Source organism: Zootermopsis nevadensis, unplaced genomic scaffold (genome assembly GCF_977971745.1).
Source record: "Zootermopsis nevadensis isolate Lab colony 2312 unplaced genomic scaffold, Znev_1.0 Znev_ptg000001l, whole genome shotgun sequence".
NCBI classification, from domain to species: domain Eukaryota; kingdom Metazoa; phylum Arthropoda; class Insecta; order Blattodea; family Termopsidae; genus Zootermopsis; species Zootermopsis nevadensis.
Window position 1 is genome coordinate 14,790,205 of NW_028259133.1, and position 21,586 is coordinate 14,811,790.

General features: G+C 35.8%; 3 protein-coding genes across 10 annotated transcripts in view; 2 read left to right on the plus strand and 1 right to left on the minus strand.

Moving 5' to 3' along the window:
* Nucleotides 1-506: 506 nt before the first annotated feature.
* Nucleotides 507-3,188, minus strand: LOC110829728 (complex III assembly factor LYRM7). The gene is made up of 5 exons (XM_022063751.2): nt 2,943-3,188; nt 2,615-2,687; nt 1,459-1,529; nt 1,280-1,361; nt 507-1,014 (listed from the first exon to the last, which is right to left on the minus strand). Exons 1-5 carry the CDS (start codon nt 2,964-2,966, stop codon nt 950-952), a joined length of 315 nt encoding a protein of 104 aa, XP_021919443.1. The 5' UTR covers nt 2,967-3,188; the 3' UTR covers nt 507-949.
* LOC110829724 (uncharacterized) lies at nt 2,680-11,440 on the plus strand. Its single transcript, XM_022063736.2, has 8 exons — nt 2,680-2,829; nt 3,629-3,781; nt 4,890-5,318; nt 6,171-6,341; nt 7,274-7,357; nt 8,431-8,598; nt 9,267-9,434; nt 9,983-11,440. The coding sequence occupies exons 1-8, from the start codon at nt 2,709-2,711 to the stop codon at nt 11,242-11,244; spliced, it is 2,556 nt and encodes an 851-aa protein (XP_021919428.1). The 5' UTR covers nt 2,680-2,708; the 3' UTR covers nt 11,245-11,440.
* An 830-nt stretch (nt 11,441-12,270) lies between these two features.
* drn (zinc finger AN1-type doctor no) overlaps nt 12,271-21,586 on the plus strand; it is a 35,446-nt gene continuing 26,130 nt past the window's right edge. Inside the window, exons 1-4 of one of the 8 annotated variants that reach the window (XM_022063227.2) lie at nt 12,271-12,615; nt 12,867-13,004; nt 13,580-13,734; nt 15,358-15,487. The gene's annotated coding sequence lies outside the window, so the exon portion shown is untranslated. The other 7 variants (XM_022063210.2, XM_022063259.2, XM_087343555.1 and 4 more) reach the window with 7 other exon arrangements.

The following is a 21,586-nucleotide window of genomic DNA, read 5'->3' on the forward strand; positions in this document are numbered from 1 at the left end:
GGTAACAAATTAATAAGTTTTAACACAAGTTTTACTTGTACAATAGGGTGGGGAAAAGAGCATAAACAGTCTCTTTCTTTTATAATTTTTATGTATTTTTTCAGTCATAATATATGCAATTTGTAGCATTTCTTAACGATATTCAACAAGTCAAAAATACTTATTCTCGCCATCAAGATTATGAAATGAAAATTAGCGCTAATGAATTAGAAATTAAATTTAATATTATGGATTTCGTTTAGCTATCTTGTTACTTTTGTGTGTTTATTATTACATATATAACCTGAATGATTAACTTGAGCCCATAATCTTTGACAAACTGTACTACCACACATGTTCTTGAGCCTTGTTTTCTAAAAGAACAATAACAGCAACATTTAAGCATTAGTTATAGAACTGAATGGCGTGTTTGTCTGCAGGTTAATATATAATATTAATTATACCAATACAATCTCTACTTAAAATAATGATTGCAGGCATATAGTTGGAAATTAAATGTCCTCATACCAATTAAAGCACTGATTTTATATCTTGTACCATTATTATTTCATAGTCTCTTGAAAACACATACCTATACAGAATGTTTCTAAATTATATGTAGGGTAGCTTCTAGACATCAATATTAGTCATTATTCATTATACCATACTAATTAACAATGTTTATTAATTGAGGTATACCTACATGATGTTTCAGAAGTTGCTTGTATGCATGTCTTCAGGTCATTGGTTGTCATAATGCTAACAGTCTAGGGGTTACCATATTATTCCTGTATTTAAAGGGACATAAAAAAGATACAAGGGCCTTTGAATACATAATATGGCATAAGACATAAGATTAGTCACAATGATTCATTTTACAAATTATTGAATAAATATATATACATAACATTCATATAATCATAGTATCACTATCTTTTAGTTCTACACAAAGCAACAACAATATTCTTCATTAAGTTTTACAATCCTGAAATGGAATATTGTCAAGTTTTCTTGTGTTTGGCAGTATCCGTAACTCTGAAAACAGAAGAAAAAATAATATGAAATGTACATTCTCAGAACAGAAGAGATAATTTGCACATTGCAGACATTAAAGGTAACTTTATCCCCATGCTTATTCATGCAAGCATGCAGAGAAGATAAGTATGAAATATGTTACCAATATAGTGATACATTTTAGGGTTCCAGAAGTAGTACACTATGTACTGCTTTACATATTCAACTGCATTATGTGGTCCTTATAAAATATACATGTATATATAGCAATTAGCCTGGTACATACCATATTTTCCAGGTTCAACTTCACGTGCCTGAACTACAGATGTCTTTAATTCTTCTTCCACAGCTTTAGAAAGATTTATCATCTGTAAATACAGAAGGCATATAATAAAATGCATCAGACATACAATACAGTATAAGCTAAGACATAATTCTAAACAGTCTGTTACAAACAGAAATTACCTCATTCACAGCTTCAGAATTTGTAACATGTTTATTCTTTTTATATTCTTCATTAATTCTTTTTCTTGCAGCTGAAACATATTACTCAGATATTAGCATTGGTGTCTTGACTGAATAAGATATTTTGTTCTCTTAGAGTATCAACATTGAAATGGCCAATTACAAAAATCAAAGCACTCATTCAACAGCCAAATTGTGTATTAACATTCAACAAAAATGAAGAGTATACATGGAAATTGATAGTATATCATTGAATGACCATTTGTATTTACTATTTAGCAAACTCTTCTCAATCACTAACTGCACTGGGTAGTGATCCGTTTAGTAACTTGCAGAATTTGTGTTTCATTTTTTCTTATTACACACAAAAGAAAAGTAATGTAAAGCAAGTTAGCTAATCTAGTCTGTCAACAGATATATATACATGTGTGTGTGTGTGTGTGTCAAAATATGAGCAAAAATTATTTGATTTAACTGCACACTTCTATGGAACAACACCAGAACATCAAGCCAACAAATAAAAGTATCTAATCACCATATTGTAAAGGTGATCAATAAGATTAGATTTTGGTCGTGTGTGTTGCTGCACAAAGTGGTCTTGTGCTTTTATACCAACATTTCAGAAGGAAATGCTACCTTGAACTTTGGGTCTCCAGGGAATAGGATTAGAATTATTATGGGTTCATAGGGACAGCAATATGATTTGAACAAGGAGCACAGGTATATTAAAAGAATTAACACCCTCTCACTTTTGCTCTGAAGATGGAAGCAGCATGTTCCTACAAAACGTTGATAAACAGCCACAAGTGTACACAGCAAAAGAACTAAAAAAACGCTTTTTTGAAACGTATCCACAAAAGTTTGGTAAAAACGTATTTTACCTTGCCGGCAAAGTTTTTACGTAGTTACAACATTGGGTAATAGATGTCAGCAGTATTACCTCCATGAAATGAAACTTTTTGTATTTAGTATTCCTATTTTGTCGACAAATCCTAACTCAGCGGCAGGTCAGGATATCTATAGATCTAGCAACCAGAAATAAAATGTTATTTCTGCCATAAATTTAGCATTTTGTAGCATGACCAATTACACATCGCAATATGTTATGCTAGGTAAAAATCAAAAACATAAAAGCCAACACGTAACTATACTGTACCTTGAAGGGCAAAATGGTCATCTTGAAAAGCAATTTGTCGGGTTCTGTGAAGACGTTTAAATGCTTCCAACACCTGTAACATGTTTCAAGTGTTATGTTTTCGCGTTGCGTTAGGTTGGTGCAAGACCATTTTCGCTGTGCCGCAGTTTACAGGTGCGACACTTTGAGCCATGTACTTCCGGAACGTACGGCAAGGTTAGGTACACATTTCATAGGTAAGCCCAACAAACAAAATTACAATTATTTAAAGCACTTACTTGCTTGTTTACTTTATTGATTTCATCACATCCATACGATAAGTTATTACGTAAAACAAAAAGTGTCTTACCTGACGTTTTAATGAAGTGTTCATTTTATCACTAATGCAATCTTCGAAATGTCGATTATAAAAATGTATCTTTTAGCTTATACTTGTGTATTAAACACGCGCTACGAAAGTCAATTTGTTACTACAATCGTTCTGATGTACCTCTTCGTTTCGTCTTATTTAAATGTCAACGAATTATAGTGCAGGAAACAAATAGGGATACACCTGTGTAGTGCGGAGCAGTGTTGATGAAGAGGTTTACAACTGCAGCACACATGTGCAAAGCGACGCTATGTTGTAACCAAGGCGCGAATTCAAATTATCACGTCAATAAATAGATGAAGACACACAAGGTTAATATTTGGCATTGTGTCTTTTTTTTGACACCTGTATTTATTTTGTGTCACTATGTACGTAGATTGAACATCTCAAGTCAAATGATAAGCACTTCTGTGTCATATTTAGGAGGTTCTGGGTTCAAAGTGATCCATGGACTGGGCATAAGGTTTTCTGTAGTTTTCAACAGTTCATCCAGGGAAATGCTGGAACAGTAGTTCAAAATAGGTCACAACCAATTCCACATCCATTCCAACACATTACCAGTGGAGAGGGTAAAGCATCATACATAAACAAAGAAACGCATTGTGTTTTATATGCATTTTGAAATATTTTAATGAACACTACAGAATGAGTTTTTATTTATACAGCAATTATGGAAGCCTGTCCACAGTGTCACAGACCTAGTAGGTCACCACATACTCGTTTAGTTCAAGATTCCTGTGGGCATAAGAAGTGTCGACTGTGTCTTATGAAAGATGAGGATGGGTGTCGCCTGTGTGCTGCTAAAGATGAAACAACTGGTTAGTTTCCCAAACATCATTACTTAACAAAGTTCTCTAAAGGTTTTCCTTTTCCTAGTAGGAAAGTTGATAACCACTGCTTTGTACTTTGAAGGGCATCTGTCCCAAACTTGTCATTACTGGTTGATTTGTTTAATATGTGTTTAGATGTGCATTCCCTCAAGTGCTGAGATAATATACAAAGATAGGCCATAACTAGTTCTCACATCACAGTACTTCATTGATGCCATTATTTTTCATGCTACATAATACCAGCAGCTGATACTGTGCCACAGTAAAATATGAAACAAATGTTTGTTTTGTATCTCATACTGCTGTTGGTAAGAAGGGCCAATACAAAAAATTAATAGCTGCAGTTCTAACCAAAATTTATATTTACATATTTTCATATGTAAAAAAATTGCCTGATGTATTAGTAGAAATGGCATAGCAGTGAAAATGGAGCCATGCCATGCAGTAGTTTTAAACAAGAACAAAGTGGTTCCAGGAGTCTCATTTTTGTGGGAAATAGTTCAGTATTCAGTGTGTATATTTGTTTAACTTTCAGAGATTTCATAGTTAAATTGTAGCTGCAAAGCTTCTCTGGTTTTCAACAGTCACATATAGTAATGCATTGAGTGACAGTATGACATAATTAAAGCCCTCAGTTAGTAGTATTGACTGTAAAAACTGGTCTCAGGTACAACTTCATTTGAATATTTAAACGTATATTTTATTAAATCTAAAACTTCTTGACGATGGTGAAGAGTCAATTGAATAAAAATTTACTTGGATATTATCCATCGTCTAGTAATAAAACGTAAAAAACGTAAAACGTCGTTTCGGAGATGTTATTGTTTTATGAAACTTGTTGAAGTAGAACCACATCCATTTTGCACTGGATTGTAAAGGTCCTATTTTGTATATAATACGGACATCACATCTTATTGAAACTCCATCATTACCCAAAATAAAGTTTCTGTTTTGTCTGAAGAGTAGGTTTGATATGTTAACTGAAGTTACGCTGGTAAAAATAAAGTATAAAGATAATTTGCAATCATCAGTGCATGCTGCAGTAGCTGTTGTTATTATCTGTCTTTTAAATTTTTGTTGTTCTTTCTTACATCAGTGATAAAAAAAGAACAAGGTGGAAAGAGGCTACCAATTTCTCCAGTTAACATTCGACGACACAGTCAGAGAAAGCTGCTAACAACAGTCTCTGGAAACAGCACCACTATACTACGTGCTGCAGTAGCAGAAAATGACATTGTTAATGTTAACAAAAAGAACATTTTTAAGGATTCTGAGGAGAGAGAGAGAGATGTAGTAAGGAGTCCAGAAATGGAGACTTTTTTAACTGATAATGAAAACCATGATAGGCGAAGTGATGATAGTTCGACTTATTCTGAAGAGACAATTAAGGAGAAATCTGGCCTTGAAGCAGATGTGAATTTGCCTACCAACAAGGTAGAATGTGAAGAGATAGATACAGCAGAGGTGAAATTGGAAAGGAAGAGGAAACCTATGGTTATCGCCAGTCACATCACTGTAGCACAAGGTAGAGACATAATGCACATAAAAAGTTACACAAACTCTCATGCTGCTTTCAATTTGAAGGTGCCTCTTGCCAAACAGATGATATGAACAGCATAAAGTACTAACTTTGGCAAGCAGGCAGACAACTTTTGATCCTTCCCCAAAATCAGTGAGCAATGACTTGAAAAAATTTAAAAAATAATAACTTACATATCTATTTTAAAAATGTAACTATAACAGTAATGTTAAAAATTTAAAACATCATAATAATCAATTAATTTGTGAACCAGGATAGCTGTGTCAGAAAAGCGCCTGTCTGCAGACTGGATGGCCAGGATTCAGTTTTAACAGGTGTGGAAATTGTTCTCTTTGTTGTCAGACTGGTTCTGGGGTTCACCAAACTAGAGTTTCTTTCACCATGAGGAAAGACTCCAGAGCATGAGGCTTACCACTTATTCCCACCTAGTACTAACGATGAGAATGTGTGGCCTTCAATTTTTACACTCAGTGTCTGTTTGTCATACCTCATGTTATTACTTTCACAGAAGCAAAAATTGTATTTGGTAATACTGATTCAATGTCTGTAACATATGAGTCTAACCTGTTTCAATTCAGAATTGAATTACATAGTTATTAAAAAATAGGAACTAAATGTTTGTAGATTGATGTTGCTTGGTTTGGATCCTTGTCCAGTGATTATAGGAACAAGTTTTGAAAATGATGGTATGTTCATCTGTGTTATGATGCCTTGTAGACTCATAAGTAGATACCAACTTTCTGGATCAACATATTTTCTGTCTTCAGGAGTGGTGTCATAACCTAGAACATAATCATCTTCACTATGATGAGAACCTCAGATCTTACATTTTTGCAGGTAATCCTACAATGTACACATGCACAGTGTGTGTGAAGACATTCAAGCGACGAGAACATGTTCGTTATCACAATTTTTGTGCTACAGGAGACAAGCCTTTCAAATGTGATCTTTGTGGACAGTGCTTTGCTTCCAAGTCACATTTTGAGTGTCATCACCTCAATCACACAGGTCGGTTAGGGTTCTTTCACTAATTCTAAAAGACATGATATAATTAGACATTTGTTATGAAAATATGACGGTAAGCAATCAGTGTGAAATTGTCTGACTATGAAGAAAGTGTGGAAAACTTTTAGGATTTTTATACAGTTAATGAAAAATATCTTCATGACATGTGCAGGTAAAATCTTCCAACTGTGAAGTTTTAGCAACTGCTTCTGTAAGCAGAAAAAATCTAATCATCTTATTTTTTGTTAATCAAATAATACATTGTTTGCTATTTTAAATGAAGAATGTTTCATGTAGATTTAGTCACTACATTATTTAACCTTGTACATTGATAGCAAATCTTCACAACTTGTGAAAAATAGTGCCACAAAGCACATTTAAAACACATTTGTAAAAGTCAAGTCTTTAACTGTGTGAATCTGGATTTGGGTAAAGGGGTTACTGAATCACACAAAACACATTTATCTGTTTAATGCGGTCATGTAGCACTCTGTACATTCACACAGCCATTGCTTTTAGACTCAGTTTTTATTTACTGTTCCACATCTCGCATAGTCTGTCTGTACTTGGTGTTGGAATAGCTGAACTTTCCAGGCAATAACATAAATCACATGATTTTTATAATTGTAGGTAACCAAAGGCTAAAAAAGCACACACAATGCCAATTTTGGTTTCCTACCAAAATGTTCTGTTTCCTTAATTTTCTATTACAACATGAAGATGAAGAATATTATACGTTTGCATCATATCAATATTTTGAAGCTTATAAACATTGATCAATGTACACTCATATGTCCAATTCACTTCCATTAGATGTTCCTATAATTTCTTCCCAATATATGCGCTTTCTTGAAAGATATAAAATGTCAGTTTTTGGAAGAATCTTTAGTTGTACTCTTTCATGTTGGAAAGTTTTATCTCCTTCATGCTTTCAGGTGCTCGGCCATTCGTTTGTGAAACATGTAACAGGGGTTTTAGGCAGAAAGACAAACTTACTCGGCACATCAGAATTCACACAGGTAACAATGTAACTGATCATATTACTTAGATTTATGCTGTTAATTGAAACTGAATTCTTTAAAAAATGGACAAAGAACAAGAAAGAGATGTTTCTAGAATAGACCATCTTGTTTCTGCCAATACACTATTCATAATTCCAACATCATACTTTATTCCATAAACCTTGCAACAACAATATGAAAAATTACACAATAATAATGGTTTAATGAGTGTCATCCTGCTTTACACATCTTCCCAAAGAGTTTCATCACGCACGTTGTAACAGAACTAGACTGCGTGTTTCTAGGACCAGTAAACATATTGTTTCCTTATCCATTGTAACAAACCATATCTCATTATAATCCATCCAGAACAAAACTTGAAGACTTTCATATTCCGCAAACTTCCAATATCGAAAACCTGGATTCAGACATTTACAAATTTGCAGATGTACTACTGGTATTATTCTCAAAGTAAAATGCTAATTCCAATGATATGATTGTCACTTGAAGGCTTAGTTTAACATATTAACTGTGAAATGAAGCAAATTCACTTCATATGGAGACAAATTCCTTTTTAATGAAACTATCAGAACTGCCAAACTGCAAATTTCACTCACTCGAACACACTTATGATGGAATTCCAAAGGGATTTTAGCTTCATGTGAATTAGGGTTTGTATTTAGCTGATATGATTAAAAAATAAATGTACTCAGCATTTAGTATGAAGTTCTAGTACTAAATTTAAAGGAAATACATCTGCAGTTTGATACGAAACATACAGGCAGGTAGACACAGATACATTCTTCCGATTATGAGTTCTTTATGCAAATAAATTAAACCAGCTATTGTACTTTTTAAGCATGTGTAAAATCTTCTATTTATTTATCAAGGGAAAACAAAAGCAATTTTGTACTCTACCAGAACATGTCCCCTTGTTATAGAATTAGCTGCATTTACCCTTGATAATGACTTAAATATATTCATAAAGCTGTATATGTGAACAATAGATATGTCTTTAATCCTGCCCAAGTTACAACTTTGAATGCAGTATCAATACTGAAATATATACTAAGCTGTATTGTTGTGCATAGGTGAACGACCATATGTATGTCAAGATTGTGGTAAAGGCTTTATAGCATCACACAGTCTCAAAACACATCAGCGAACACACACTGGTGAGAAACCATACCTTTGTCCTCACTGTGGACGCGGATTTACCGAAACTGTGAATCTTCGCAAACACATCCTTGTACACACAGGTAATTGTTTCCTAGGATTGTACTCCATTTTATTTTTTGGAAATAATGTTTTATGAATGTTTTGATTTAAAAAATTTAAGAAATAGGTGACAAAGTAGAGATGTCTTACAGTTAGAGTGTTAGACGCTGAAGTACTTTTTTTATCATGGAACACTGAATTACTCACGTATTTCATCTGTGAGGAAATTATTGAAATATATGTATGGAAACAAGTTTTCCTTAGTGTGAATACATTCATAAAACAATCTAAGTTAACACTGCAAAGTAAGAATGGGATAAAAAATGCATAAACATTTGCAGCTAATACAGACTAAGAATAAAATTCCAGTTCAAGTTAGACCCATCCTCATAATTTGTATTCATCTAAAATGTTAGGCATGTATGAGATGTACAGGGCACATACCATGCATGGAGTATTGAGAAAAGCATGCTAAATATACGTCGGAATATCTCAAAGGAATTGACCATGTAGGAATATATATATGTGTGTGTGTATGATTACCATTATTAAGCCTGGTCTTACAAAAATTGATTTTGATGGTGCAAACTAGATTCATCTGGCTGAAAACAGGGTGCATAAACAGACTTTTGTGAATAAGGAAGTGATCTTAAGTATTTAAATTAATCATCTGTTTTTAACATTATTTTATTTTACTTTACAAATGCAGGAGAGAAGAATTTTATGTGTGAAGGATGTGGAAAGAGTTTTGGACACAAGTGGGCTCTCATTCATCACCAGCGAACTCATTCACGAGAACGTCCACACAACTGTCACATCTGCTCACGTGCTTTCACGAACAACAAGGATCTCAGACGTCACTTTTCTGTACATTCGGGTAAGCCACTGGGAATTCTCATTATGGAATGATGTTTACATGTAATCTCTTAAGTATTTTTGGTGTGGATTGCCGATTTATGGATGAACATGATGAAACTAAAGGATTTTCAAAATGCTCCTCTGTTGTGTGTCATTCTGAACACTTCAAACATCAGTTGATATGTAGGTTAGATAGAGGTTCAAGATCTTGGGTCTTTGAATCTGGACTGGACTTATCTGACTTGCAGTACAGACAGGTGTTGGGCTCTTGTGAATATGGTAATAACTATTTGAGTTTCACAAACGGCAGGGAATTTGGTTGAACTATTAGCTTTTCAAGAACTCTGTGCTCCGTGGAGATAGTTTGGCCTCAGTCCCCCATTAGCCTCTTCCTGTGTGATTTTACAATGAAAATATAGTGATGCATAATCTTAATGATGATATACATAATCTATATTTTCAGACTGAACACTGTTCTATACTGGTTGAAATGCTTCATGAGAAAGACATGTACAGCACAAGTGTGTTATATGTAAGATAAGTACAAAAAGGTTTGTTTTCTTCCAGATGTACGTCCATATAAGTGTTCAATATGTGATACAAAATTCAGACGCAAAGATAATCTCGAGCGACACATGAAGAACACTCATCCTGAGACACGTATAACTTCGCTCAATCTCCTCAACAAAAACTGCAATGAGCACTTAGTGAACACATCCAACCTTCAACAGCAGCAGAAGATTACTGAATTAAATGGTACTGTCAGTAATAATGCACATCATCCCACAGACAACCTGGAAAAGGTCTCAGATAATATCTACAAACAAACAACGCTGCAAGAAACACAAGTTGAAACTTTCTGCATGACAACAGTTCCCTACAGTAGAACAGAAACTCAACATACAGCAGATACACAGGAATCCAGCTGTATTAAACCAGTGTCCAGGCCAAATAATTTTGAGACTTCACAAACAAATGTTAAACTTACGAGCAGTTTTGCATCATCAGATGTCTCTATGACAACGGCCTTGCCTGTCTCAAACAAAGTAGCTCAGAAATCTCAACCACAGACAATAACAAAATGTCTTAAAGACATGCTGGTTCCTGTTCATGACATGAATATTACAAGCTTTAAGGAAATGTTGGATCCAGTTCATGATACAGGTTTTACAAACTTTAAAGAAACCATCATTCCAGTTCAAGATATGACAATTACGAAATTTCTGGAACCAGCTCGTACTACGAATATTGCCACCTTTAAAGACATGTTAGATCCAGTTCATGACATGAGTATAGCAGGCTTTAAAGAAATGTCTGATCAAATTCGTGATACAAATGTTACAAGTTTTAAAGAAATGCTAGATCCAGTTCAAGTCACAAACATTTTTCCCAGTGGATCTCTATTTCAACAGATTCCAGAGGCAAAGCAACAAAAATCTCAGGCAGTTCCTGTGATCAATAGACCCATTACTCCTTCCCAGCAAACAATTTCATACGGAAGAACTGGAAAAACAAATGCAGGAAAAGAGAAGGTTGTAATGGAAGGTACCAACTGTGTTCCAACTATCACAAAAACATCAAATGTACTTCACTCCAGTGTTTTAAATGCTACAAACTATGGCCACCAGAATGTGTTTACAATTGTGAGTGCCAGCAGTGTAAGAACTTTTGCTTGTAAGAAATCCAGGAACATTTTGGAAAATAATGATAAGGAATCATGCATTGAGCTAGCTAGTCGAACATTGCAAAGCGATATACACTGGAGAAAACGAACCATGGGGCTTCTGCAGCACCAGCAAGAAATAGCTCGAGATAGTGGGTTAATTTAACTTTTACGTTTGCATGCTGAGAGTATGGTTTCCTAGCTTCTGTTTAAATGTACCTGCAGCCACTTTTTCTACAAGACATTTGTTATTTGCAGGCCAGCTGTGTTTGCACTATGAAAAAATTTGTAAAATGTTGTGTTAAGATTGTCAGTTTAAATTTGATTGTCATTTTGTATTATAAATAACCTTTTTATACAAATTTTTATGTAGCCTGCCCTGTTTGTTGTCCACTGTTCCATATCATTCTTTACCATTCAACTTTAAACATGGCAATGAAAGGATCATCACAATGGAAGATATAAAATCAAGGAAAAACACACTGATGGCCTGCAACAGATCAGACATAAAATGCTTTCCAAGCAGCAAATAAGTCATGTTGCTTTTCAGTGAATTACTTCAATTGGCTTCTACCTTACTCATCTTCATAACATGCTAAAGCTAAACTGAAATGGTTCTTAAAAGTAAAGGTTTTCTTGTGCGATATCAACAAAAGTAAGCATGTACAATAAAGACCATGTTTAATAGACAGTATCATTTCATTAATTAAAATGAAATTCAATACATAACACTGGAGAAGTTGCCATCTATCCCTAGAAGCATGTACTACTAGAAGTAGGCGTCTTTATTTTTAAATGTAACAAAAGCATGAATTAGTCAGTTGCAACATTGGATTCCTCCACACATCCAAGAAATATCGCATTCTGGGTCACTCATAAATGTAGATTATAAAATATACATATGTGCTGAACTCATCCCATCATGGAAACATAATATGCAGACTGGTAGTGACACCTGCATAATGCTAGTGTTGAATTGTTTTACCAGCTATCCTAGAGATGGCAGAATTGCAGTGAAAGTGTATCCACACATTCACAGTCAATTAGAGGCAACATTACAAATTATCTTCTGTGGGAATGTATATTCTCTTCGAAGGTTACAATTACTACATGCAGTTATACCACCTGAACAACATTGATGTTGCGAAGAAGAAAAGTGAGTGCATGTAAACTGGTTGAGCAAATCTCACTTCACTAGTCTTCAGTAGATGACGGTAGTGTGATGATCGGCTAAGGAATTACACAGGTGTTTTGAATGAAGTAAACATTTAATCGGCTTACTAAAATATTTCGATCAGAACTTTCTGCTTACGGTGCATTGACATATTCGGGATTTGGCGGTAACAGGTGTTGCTGTCAATTATAGTAGGGACCGTTGATATTAATCTATGAAAAGGCAATCTCGTATGTTTCTAGTTATTCCCTCTATTTATTCTGTGCCAGAATGATCCCACAGGCTATCAAATTCACGGACCTGCTTGCTTTGTGTTAATAGTTTGTAGTCCGGAGCAGATACTTGAGCAACATAAAAGGATAGGTATGTTTTGTACCAATATATTCGACAACAGGATTATACGTAACTTATAAATGTTTGCACCTTAATTCCCGAAAGTAGCATGTGTTTAAGAAATGGATGTAAAGACATGGGAGTAATTGTTTCGAGGCAGTGGTTTAATTCTACGTTTCTGGGTATAAAGTTCAGCAGCAATAAGATTTAACTATTGTTCTTGTAAAGCTAATTTAGATTGCATTTATTACAAAGAACTTATGAATTTTGTTTATTCGAAGTCTGGTCGAAACAGCTGGCGTCGAAATCCAATCAGAATTCAGAAGACTAGTCACATGATGATCGTATCTATTCAGTGAAGGAATGCCTTGTCATCAGTAGTACGAAGGAAATATTTTGTTATGCAAAGAGCGTTTGTGGTAAGCAGTGTATATAAGTATCAGATTTTATGTTCTTGGTTGTCGTGAACAATATAGCTAGAAAATTGTATTGATTGTGAAGTTCAGTTTCATTATTTGGAAAGGGAACGTCGCGAAAGTCGCCATTTTCTCGTAGCGTACCAGTGTTAATTGGTTCGTTAGTGGGTGTATTTGTAGCCAGAACTGCAGCTGAAAATACATTCTTGCAAAAGAAGCCTCAATAAGGAATATAGTTGGTGTAAGGAGACAAGTTTTCGGAATTACACAGTTGTGTGTTTTAATGCGTATGTGGTTATGTTGCAAGGAGGGAGAAACCAATATTATGCATTACATCTGTGTATGTTGCAGATACTGAAATTGCTTATTACATTTGCAGGAGATGATATTAAATCTGATTTCTTTTTTGGATAATGTGAAGTACCAAGGCATGTAGGTTTCTTATTGTTTGGAATATAAAAATATGACATTTTGGTCTGTTAACTCCAGTAATTAGTGGACTTTTAAAAACAGTGAAGTGTGAATGAGAATATGAAGCACCTTTCTTATTGGTGATGGTATGTGTTTTATTCTTGCAGATGACTCAGGGAAACATACTTTGAAGTAGTGTGGTTATGGATGCTGTGCTTTCACCACAGACAGCTCGTGAAGTTATATCAGCTCGTCTTTGTTCCATCTGAACTATTCTTCAGTCTTTTTTTTCTGCTGCTCTCATATACTTCGCCAGGGCATGGTAGGATCATTTTTTGTGTATATTTTTCAATGGGAAACAAAGGAAGGAATATTAATTTTTTAATTCCATGTTTAACATATTTCTGAATTTTGTAAAAAATTTCTGGTAATTTTTATTATGTTTCTGTATGTAATATGGTCACCATATTGCATTTAGCTACCCAATATGTATTATCTACTTTGCATAGTACATACATTGGGGTTGCTTCAGTGATAACACCATCTGCAGTTCTACCATTTGCGATAACTGCGTGTTGTTTTATTTAGTGGTGCATAATTGTGTTTGCATTATCTAGGTTGAATCCGTAGAACTAAAAAAAGAGATTGGTCATCCCTCCAACATCTCTATTCTCAGCACTCATGTACTACCCACAATTACAGTGTTACCAGTTCTTGCTTTATTAAATACTTTTCTTACCAGTATCATGTTCTATAAGAAAAGGGAGGAAAAAGAGGCCAAAATCCCTGTTTATGCACTGACATAACCTAAAACAAATCATACCATGCATGATGCTGCTTACTTTTTTACTGTTGAAGAAGGAATGATGGTAACCAGTTACTCTGAGGTGGAACATACATGCAAATAAACTGTATCACAAAAAGGGTGCAATAATTGTCAGCAATACCATTGCTTACACGTGCAAACCACATGCTGTTCATATACGACTTTGTATGTGGAGGACATCATTCTCAGTGGCACTCCAGCAGGTCCGTTTGTAAAGTGTTGCTCATCACCACATCCCAGAAGTTTTATGTCCATGTGACACAGGATCCTTATAATATATTATAAATTGCCTATTTTGTTGAAGATCCTAAATAAATCTGTGTTAGATCCTTCAGAGAACTTCAATATAGATCTTGGAACCCCGTGATTTTTACCATGTCTATATTTCTGAAACCTTTTTCTGCTTCTTTCAGTCACATTTGTAACCCAAGTAATGGTCATGTATGGTTGGAGTTGGTAACACTGTAAATCTTAATGGCCGAGTGGTTAACACTTTTACTTTGTATACTAGAGATCTTTGGTTCAAGTCTGAGTCCAGAGACTGTCTATTCAGATTTGTTCCATGTATTTTTCAGTTTATTATTATTATAATTTGACGCAAAACAGTCCAAGCTAATTATAGCTTTGTTAAGTAAACCATAAATAAATAATGTTCTTGGAGAGAGTTTATAACATGAGCAATCAAACTGTGTGGATGTGTGTGGAACCAAACCTGTTTCTTTAGTTCTGAGGGAGAGTGTCAAAGAACTTTTCTTCTGGGAAGTGCTCCATACTGGGTTTCAAGTTCTGAGTGAAATATCGGGCCATATTAATAATTTCATTCTGTGATGATGTAAGCTTTTATTTGAAGTCATTTTTTGTAGAAATTTAAATGGTGTGATATTAACACTTTACAAAATAGAGAAACTTGATCGTGATGCTTTTTCAGTCGTCTAAAATCATTGTGCCGTTTCCAGCACCCCAGCTGTATCGTGTGTAGTCTGGCAACAATACAAGTGACATAGCTATGTTGTAGAAACTGTATTTCAGTTACGGTGGCTGGGAAGCAGTTGGTAATAATTTTGTGATTTAGTACAGAATATTGCACAAATCTGACTTCATTTTTGTATTTTGCAACAGTTGCTATGATAGCAACTGTAGTTAGAGGGCGGGAACAGTGTGAAGTGTAAATGAAGAGAGGAAATGGTGTGCGTGCAGTAAACGTCCGTCACACAAGCAGCGAACTGTCCCGTCGCTAGGAAACTTTTAGGTCAGTGATGTGTTAATAAAGAATGGCTTAAGGAGCCATCAGGTGGAACCTTTTGCTGTGAGTACTATGCATTTTATTAACAGTTTGGTTGTATTAGTATTGTACATTTTGATGCTCTTTTCCTAATTCTCTTTGAATTCTTAAAATGTAATAATTTGCTGTAGGAATGCCACATGATCATATTTTGAAGTTTCATAGAAATTGCTTCATTGACAAAATGGTTATGGTTTTACATTGTTCGGAATTCGTAAATTCTTAGCAAGTAGTATGCTGTGTTAGATTTCCTGGTACTTGTGGGTTATCGGGACACATCACTTTAAAAATAGGTTAGGTTAGGTTGTTATGAAACTATATTTCAGTGATAGAGTGAAATGGAGGTGCGGTAAACAATCTTGCAGAACAACAACATAACCTAACCTATTTTTAAACCGGTGTGTCCCGATAACCCACAAGTACCGATTTCCTTTTACCAATTTGCATGGCAGTTACATTTGTAAGTTTAATTTTACTTCGCAAGTTGTTGGGGGGGTTGTATTTTTGAGCATTGGTTATTGATTCTATTTCAGAAAATCTGAATAATTTTTATAGAAGTTAATGTTATATCGATTTATTGAGATTTTCCGTCTGTCTGATTGTTTAGTTACACTTTGTGCTGTCATTACTCATGGCTTTAGTGTCTGTGTACTGAAGAAGACATTGTCTGTCAGTTTCCTGAAACTGACCACGCATTTATGTAAGCATTTGCTGTATTTAATGAATAGTTTTATTCATAAACAATGGCATTTGTTTCTAAAACTTTGTGTGGGGTAGTTTAGTGATTATTTTTATTCATGAATCTTTTGTTTAGTGTTGGCTTCAGTTACCTTGAAGTATATCATTTGCTTGAAAGAAATTAGATTTGTGTGGCTGTGAAAATTAGTCTGTTACATTAAACCTTTAAAACATCGTGGTAATAATATGTACCATTAACATTAACTTTAAGAAAGACTGAATTTTGCCCACAGAGTGGGCAGCATTTATTTCCTTATGTTAACGAACATGTTTGTAATGGAGATAAGTTTTCTTTTAGGTTAGGACTGAATTTTAAATACTATTTAGATGAGTTTTGACTTCAAATGGTTAAGGGGAGAACTTCAACATGAAAACATGGTGTTCAGGATATTTGAACTTAAAAGGGACAATGTAATAGGGGCTGGTTAATGTTACATAATGAGGAGCTTGATAATTCTTCTATTCACCAAGGATGATTTAGGCAGAGAATAAAGCAGACATATGAGAGATGAGAAGTGTGTACAGAATGTTATTTGGTAAACTTGATTGGAACAGATCACGTGATTTTTCAAGGCACAGGTGTGAATGTAATATTAAAATGGATCTTAGGGGAAAATGTTGGAATGATTCGGCACAGGAAAGGGACTGGTGGTGCAACAAAAATTAATAATTTTATCTGTTGTTTTGTATGGATGTGAAAATCTTTATCTCTGTCCCTTGAGGGGGGAACAGCCATGTGCTGTGGGGATTATTTTGACCCAGGAGAGAGAGAGACCTAAGTGTAGAGAATGCTGATTGGTGGGGAACTACGTAATTTGTACTCTTCCCCAATTTTATTAGTGTTATCAAATGATGAAGGATGAGATGGGTGGAACTCAGTAGCACGAATGGAAGAGACTAAGCCTGCATAAGTAGAAAGGAAGATCCCACTTGGGGGAACTGTGCATAGGTGTTATAATATTAGATGTTATCTTAATTAGCGTGTGAGCATGTAGGCAGTCTTCTGGCTTGGGGAAGGAACCTTTGATGAATCAGTTTTTATTTTCTATAAAAATGCGTAATTTGTTTACTATCTGAGCAATTGTCATTTTCTCAAGGATTATTCTCCATGAAAAAAGTCGTAGAAATATGGACCTTTCGTTGTCTGGAGTAGTATGGTATGTATGTCGTGTGAAATTGTTGCATGTTGTGGAAAGAAATTTCACTTTCAAGTAGTGGTACTTATGTCGTCTCATTTTACAGTGTACGTATAGAGTTATGATTTTGTTTCAGTCATTGTTTTGCTACGCGGAATTTGCATTAAATGAAAGCTGAAATGGTATGTCATACCCGTTTCTCCATCTGGTCGTCACAAAAGTCACTATATTGATGTAGCTAATGTAGTGTAACGTAACGGTTGCGGTAAAAGTTGAAGCGTACCCGGCTTATCGTTTAAACTTTGGCTGCATGCATCTGTCGAGATTCAGATGTACAACATTTTATGTGCAGAATTTGTTTGTGATATGTAAGTTACGTTCTGTAGCAATAAAGTTGAGACTTGTGTCTGCTCTAAAGAGAGTCAGGACCACGTTAAACGAACATCATCCATTAAAGAGGAATGCAGAATTGCAAATGTTTTTTTAAACTATTCCCAAATGTCCCCTTGTACTATTGTCTTCGTTAGGGTTTCCGGTGTCTATGTAGATTGTCACCACAATGAAAATTAATGATTTCTTGCTTTTCTGTATTTCTGATTTTGGTACTTCCAGATATTCTGCTGTTTCCTCACAGTCACAGATTAACTGTACGTCAAACATTGCTTTGGCTTTCAAAGATTGACGACCCAGGCTCAAAATTAATGTTTATTTAGGCGCTAGAAGGTAGGAATTTGAAACGAAACGTCAGATATATTTATTTCGTGGATATTAGCTATTGCAGAGGTACATTGGTAGAGTTTTTCCCAGTAGTCTTAATAATGGGATCTTTTACTAAAAATAATAGTTTTTCCGCGTTGGATTTTTGTTTTTCCCTTGTAAGTTGTGCGCAGACCGCGTATATTTAGCTAATTTTATTTTGGTTTCGATGTTTATGATATTCCGAACTGTCCTTTTCCACCTTCATTACTTGTCAGCTGACGAGTCGGTGACCATGGTCTGGCTCGGCTGGAAGTTCCTATTTGTCTCTCTCTTTCTTCTTGGTCTGCTTGCGGGGTGCGACGCCAGTTGGTTCAGTCTGCAGCCTGACGTCGGCAGGCTAATAGGTTGTTCGTTTGGCTGGCCGCCTTCCCGCTTATGGTACCGCCTCAATAGCCAAGCTGTCCGCCATCTTCCTTGGCCTTCCATCATTCCAGTTTGTAGTAGTGCGTTCGGATTACTAGCAGAATGTTGCGTAAGTGGTGGTGATTTGATGCTAAATGCAAGTTGCAGGTTTTTGTTAGACTCGTCAAGAATCTCTGTTGTTACAAAAAGGTGCGTCTTTAGTGCTTGGTGTGGAACGAGGCTTCTCTAGATGATATTGAATTGTCGCTGAGTCAATGCGAAGAGGATGCTCTGTTCACCTTCATATATAATTCTCGTTGATACGCAGTACAGGGAACCAGTGGTCAGCTGACACAACCCATCACTTAGGGGGATTTAAAATTCTTTGCAGTAAGTTGCAAATAATTTATTTGTTTTTGTTAAGCGTTATAAAAGTAATAATAGTTTTCATAATTAGTTTTTCTCGTAGGATTCAGTTTAGTTTTAGGGAACCGCTCAGAGCACTTAATTCCATTGGAGATGGGCTTTTACAATGCTGTAGAACATGGAGGTTAATTTCCATTTTGCACTTCAGACTGTTTGGTGTGTGTGTGTGAGAATATTTGTGTTTATGGCATAATTCAGTAAAACTGGGTTTCTGTAATATTCCAGCCCAGTCAGTTTCTGATGTGAACAGAATTAGTCGATTACGTTTTCTAGTTATTTTAACCGAATTGCGTCATGAAAGATAGTCAGGTATACGTTTAGAGAATTTGTCCGCAAGATTTCCCAGTACGGGATATATTATTTGCCGTTTTACATTTCCTTGCTGATCACGTTTCAAAAGAGTGGCAAATGCAGTAGAGCTAATCATATAGAGCAGTAAATTTATTCGAAATGTCTGCGTTCCATTAGACTAAGAACTGGTTTCTTTGTAAGTGTTGAACATGCATTGCAAGTGCCTTATTGATAACGACAACCTCTTTTAAAATTATTGACCAACACTGCGATAACCCTCAGTCCGTCGAGTGGACGAGAAACTGCGTTGCTTTGATTTCGGCTGTTTTATGTAGCAAGATGGATTCGGCCTTGAGTGAAGAAGTTGCGGCTGGCAGTATGTTCGGAGACGGTTTATCAGTGCTCACGAATGGTTACTTTTGTTCGCGTGTGGATCTAATCTTTTGAGATACCCGTAACAAATTTCTTGAGACTGGTTAGCATGTACGGCCATTTCTTTTTTCAGATTAGAGACTGGAGACCCGGATAAGAAAGGATCGAATAACGGTGACATTTTACCATGTTCCTAAATCCACTTTCTTTCTATCTGAAGAAGGCTGTTTTGTCCAGAGTTGTGTAATTTAAAATTTGCAAATTTTGAGTTTATTTTGGTGTCTGTGGAACCTGAGTAATTTCGTGCAGAAATACAAGGAAGTTAAACGAATTTATTTACTTGTGTGAATACCGTTGATGCAGTATTTTACCCCGTACAATTCCCTATGAATGTTAAGAGGTTCTACACCGTCGCTTCTCGCTGTGATTTGAGGCGTTTTCGAAGATAGGGGCCGCTTATTTTATGTACCACTACGTAGGCGCTGTAACCAGCTTGAACCTTAACACTTCTCTCTGGCAGCTTTAAAATTTGGCAGGACTCCTCTAATGGGTGTTCGACCCGTCGCTGCAATGAAACATTTCCAGTGAAAAAAAATTGTTTGAATTGTGCATTTAGTGGTTTGCTACAGTAGGAATCTGCCTGTCTTTGAATGACAAAAACCATCCCGTGTTACACGTTGGTGATTATCGTCTTAGTAATCATTGATAATTGAAAATAAGTTGTTGTAGACCTTACCCATCACAGTTTGGTAAAGTAGATTAAATGTGCCTGTAACTGAGTCTTTCCGCTGTTAATGTGGTTAATGAACTTTCTGCATTGCATTAACTGCTGTTTTGCATTTCTCTGACGGATAGGGGTTGTAAAAATACTTCCTACCAAAAGAAACGCAAGCCGCCTTATCGTAGAAATCATGGAAACTGCATTCATTTGTCATTATGATCAAACTGTACTGGACGTGCGTGCATGCACATACACGATGTTACTGAAATGGGAATGGGACACTGAAAAATGTTCAGTTTTTATAATGAGTTTGTGAAGAAAGCGCCCTCCACATTTTAAGTGTTGTTTGGACGTGATGGCTATTAACACGTAGTTTACTGGTCATATATTTCCGAACTCTCAAGTGCTTGCGCCGTGTGAGAAAATAAACGACTTGGCAAGGTATTCAGGTGTTTCGTGGTCCAAGGTTTTTGGCCATTTTGCACGTTGTGGAGACAGCCATACGTAATTGTCTTTTGCTCAGTAGGCCCGCGGTTAGACTGAGCAGACCTTGTGACGAGCATCCAGCGGAACGTAATTCGAACCCGCTACTCCGTCGTGATTGTGCGTGTCGTGAACAGAATTGCCAATCTAGAATTTCTCTCCCTACTCAAAAAGAAGTATTGGTGTGATCCCGTTTCTTAACTAGCTCCGTATAGCCTTAAAATGACGACACTAGATAGTTTCATTTTGTGTGGAAATAATGGATTCTTCTTGGGCTACCAGCCGTGTCAGATGGTTTAACGGAGAAAACACCAGCGTTTCGAGAACCGTCCTCGTCCTCTGTGTGGTAGCCGGAGAAGAATTCATTATCCGTAGTCGCCGTGAAAGCTTCATGTCATACATTGCGTGGAAACTTTTTAAACGTTATTTTCTGTAATCTTTTGCGTTTTACGAGTTTCAGAAATAATATGCGAATAGACTTAGCAACTACAACAAAACTGTTTTTAATTTTGTCTCCTCTTTGAGTCAGTAATGTTAATTTGAGGTGGCGTTTGTGAGTGGACTCGACCGAACTTCTCAATCATTGGCCCGGAGACAGATTATTCTGATTTATTTTTTCCGTTCCTCTAGGCAGATTCCAGGACAGAATCTTAAAATTATGCCACGGCCACTTCCTTCATTGTCCTTTCAACTCGTTCACCAATTACTCTATCATTCGGCGTTACGTGTGGTCAAAGCTCCTTAGTAAAGAATGGGTTCGCCTGGTGGCTGTTGTAGATCACACGTGGCCCGAATAGT

Excerpts from the sequence above, each read along its gene's own strand:
- LOC110829728 (XM_022063751.2), bottom strand. The coding sequence starts at position 2,966 with ATGAACACTTCATTAAAACGTCAG. Across the intron at positions 2,688-2,942 it reads ACACTTCATTAAAACGTCAG|GTGTTGGAAGCATTTAAACG; the intron begins GTAAGACACTTT and ends AACATGTTACAG. Across the intron at positions 1,015-1,279 it reads AGTTGAACCTGGAAAATATG|AGTTACGGATACTGCCAAAC; the intron begins GTATGTACCAGG and ends TTCTGTTTTCAG.
- LOC110829724 (XM_022063736.2), top strand. The coding sequence starts at position 2,709 with ATGTTTTCGCGTTGCGTTAGGTTGGTGCAAGACCATTTTCGCTGTGCC. Across the intron at positions 2,830-3,628 it reads GTTAGGTACACATTTCATAG|CAATTATGGAAGCCTGTCCA; the intron begins GTAAGCCCAACA and ends TTATTTATACAG. Across the intron at positions 6,342-7,273 it reads TCATCACCTCAATCACACAG|GTGCTCGGCCATTCGTTTGT; the intron begins GTCGGTTAGGGT and ends TCATGCTTTCAG.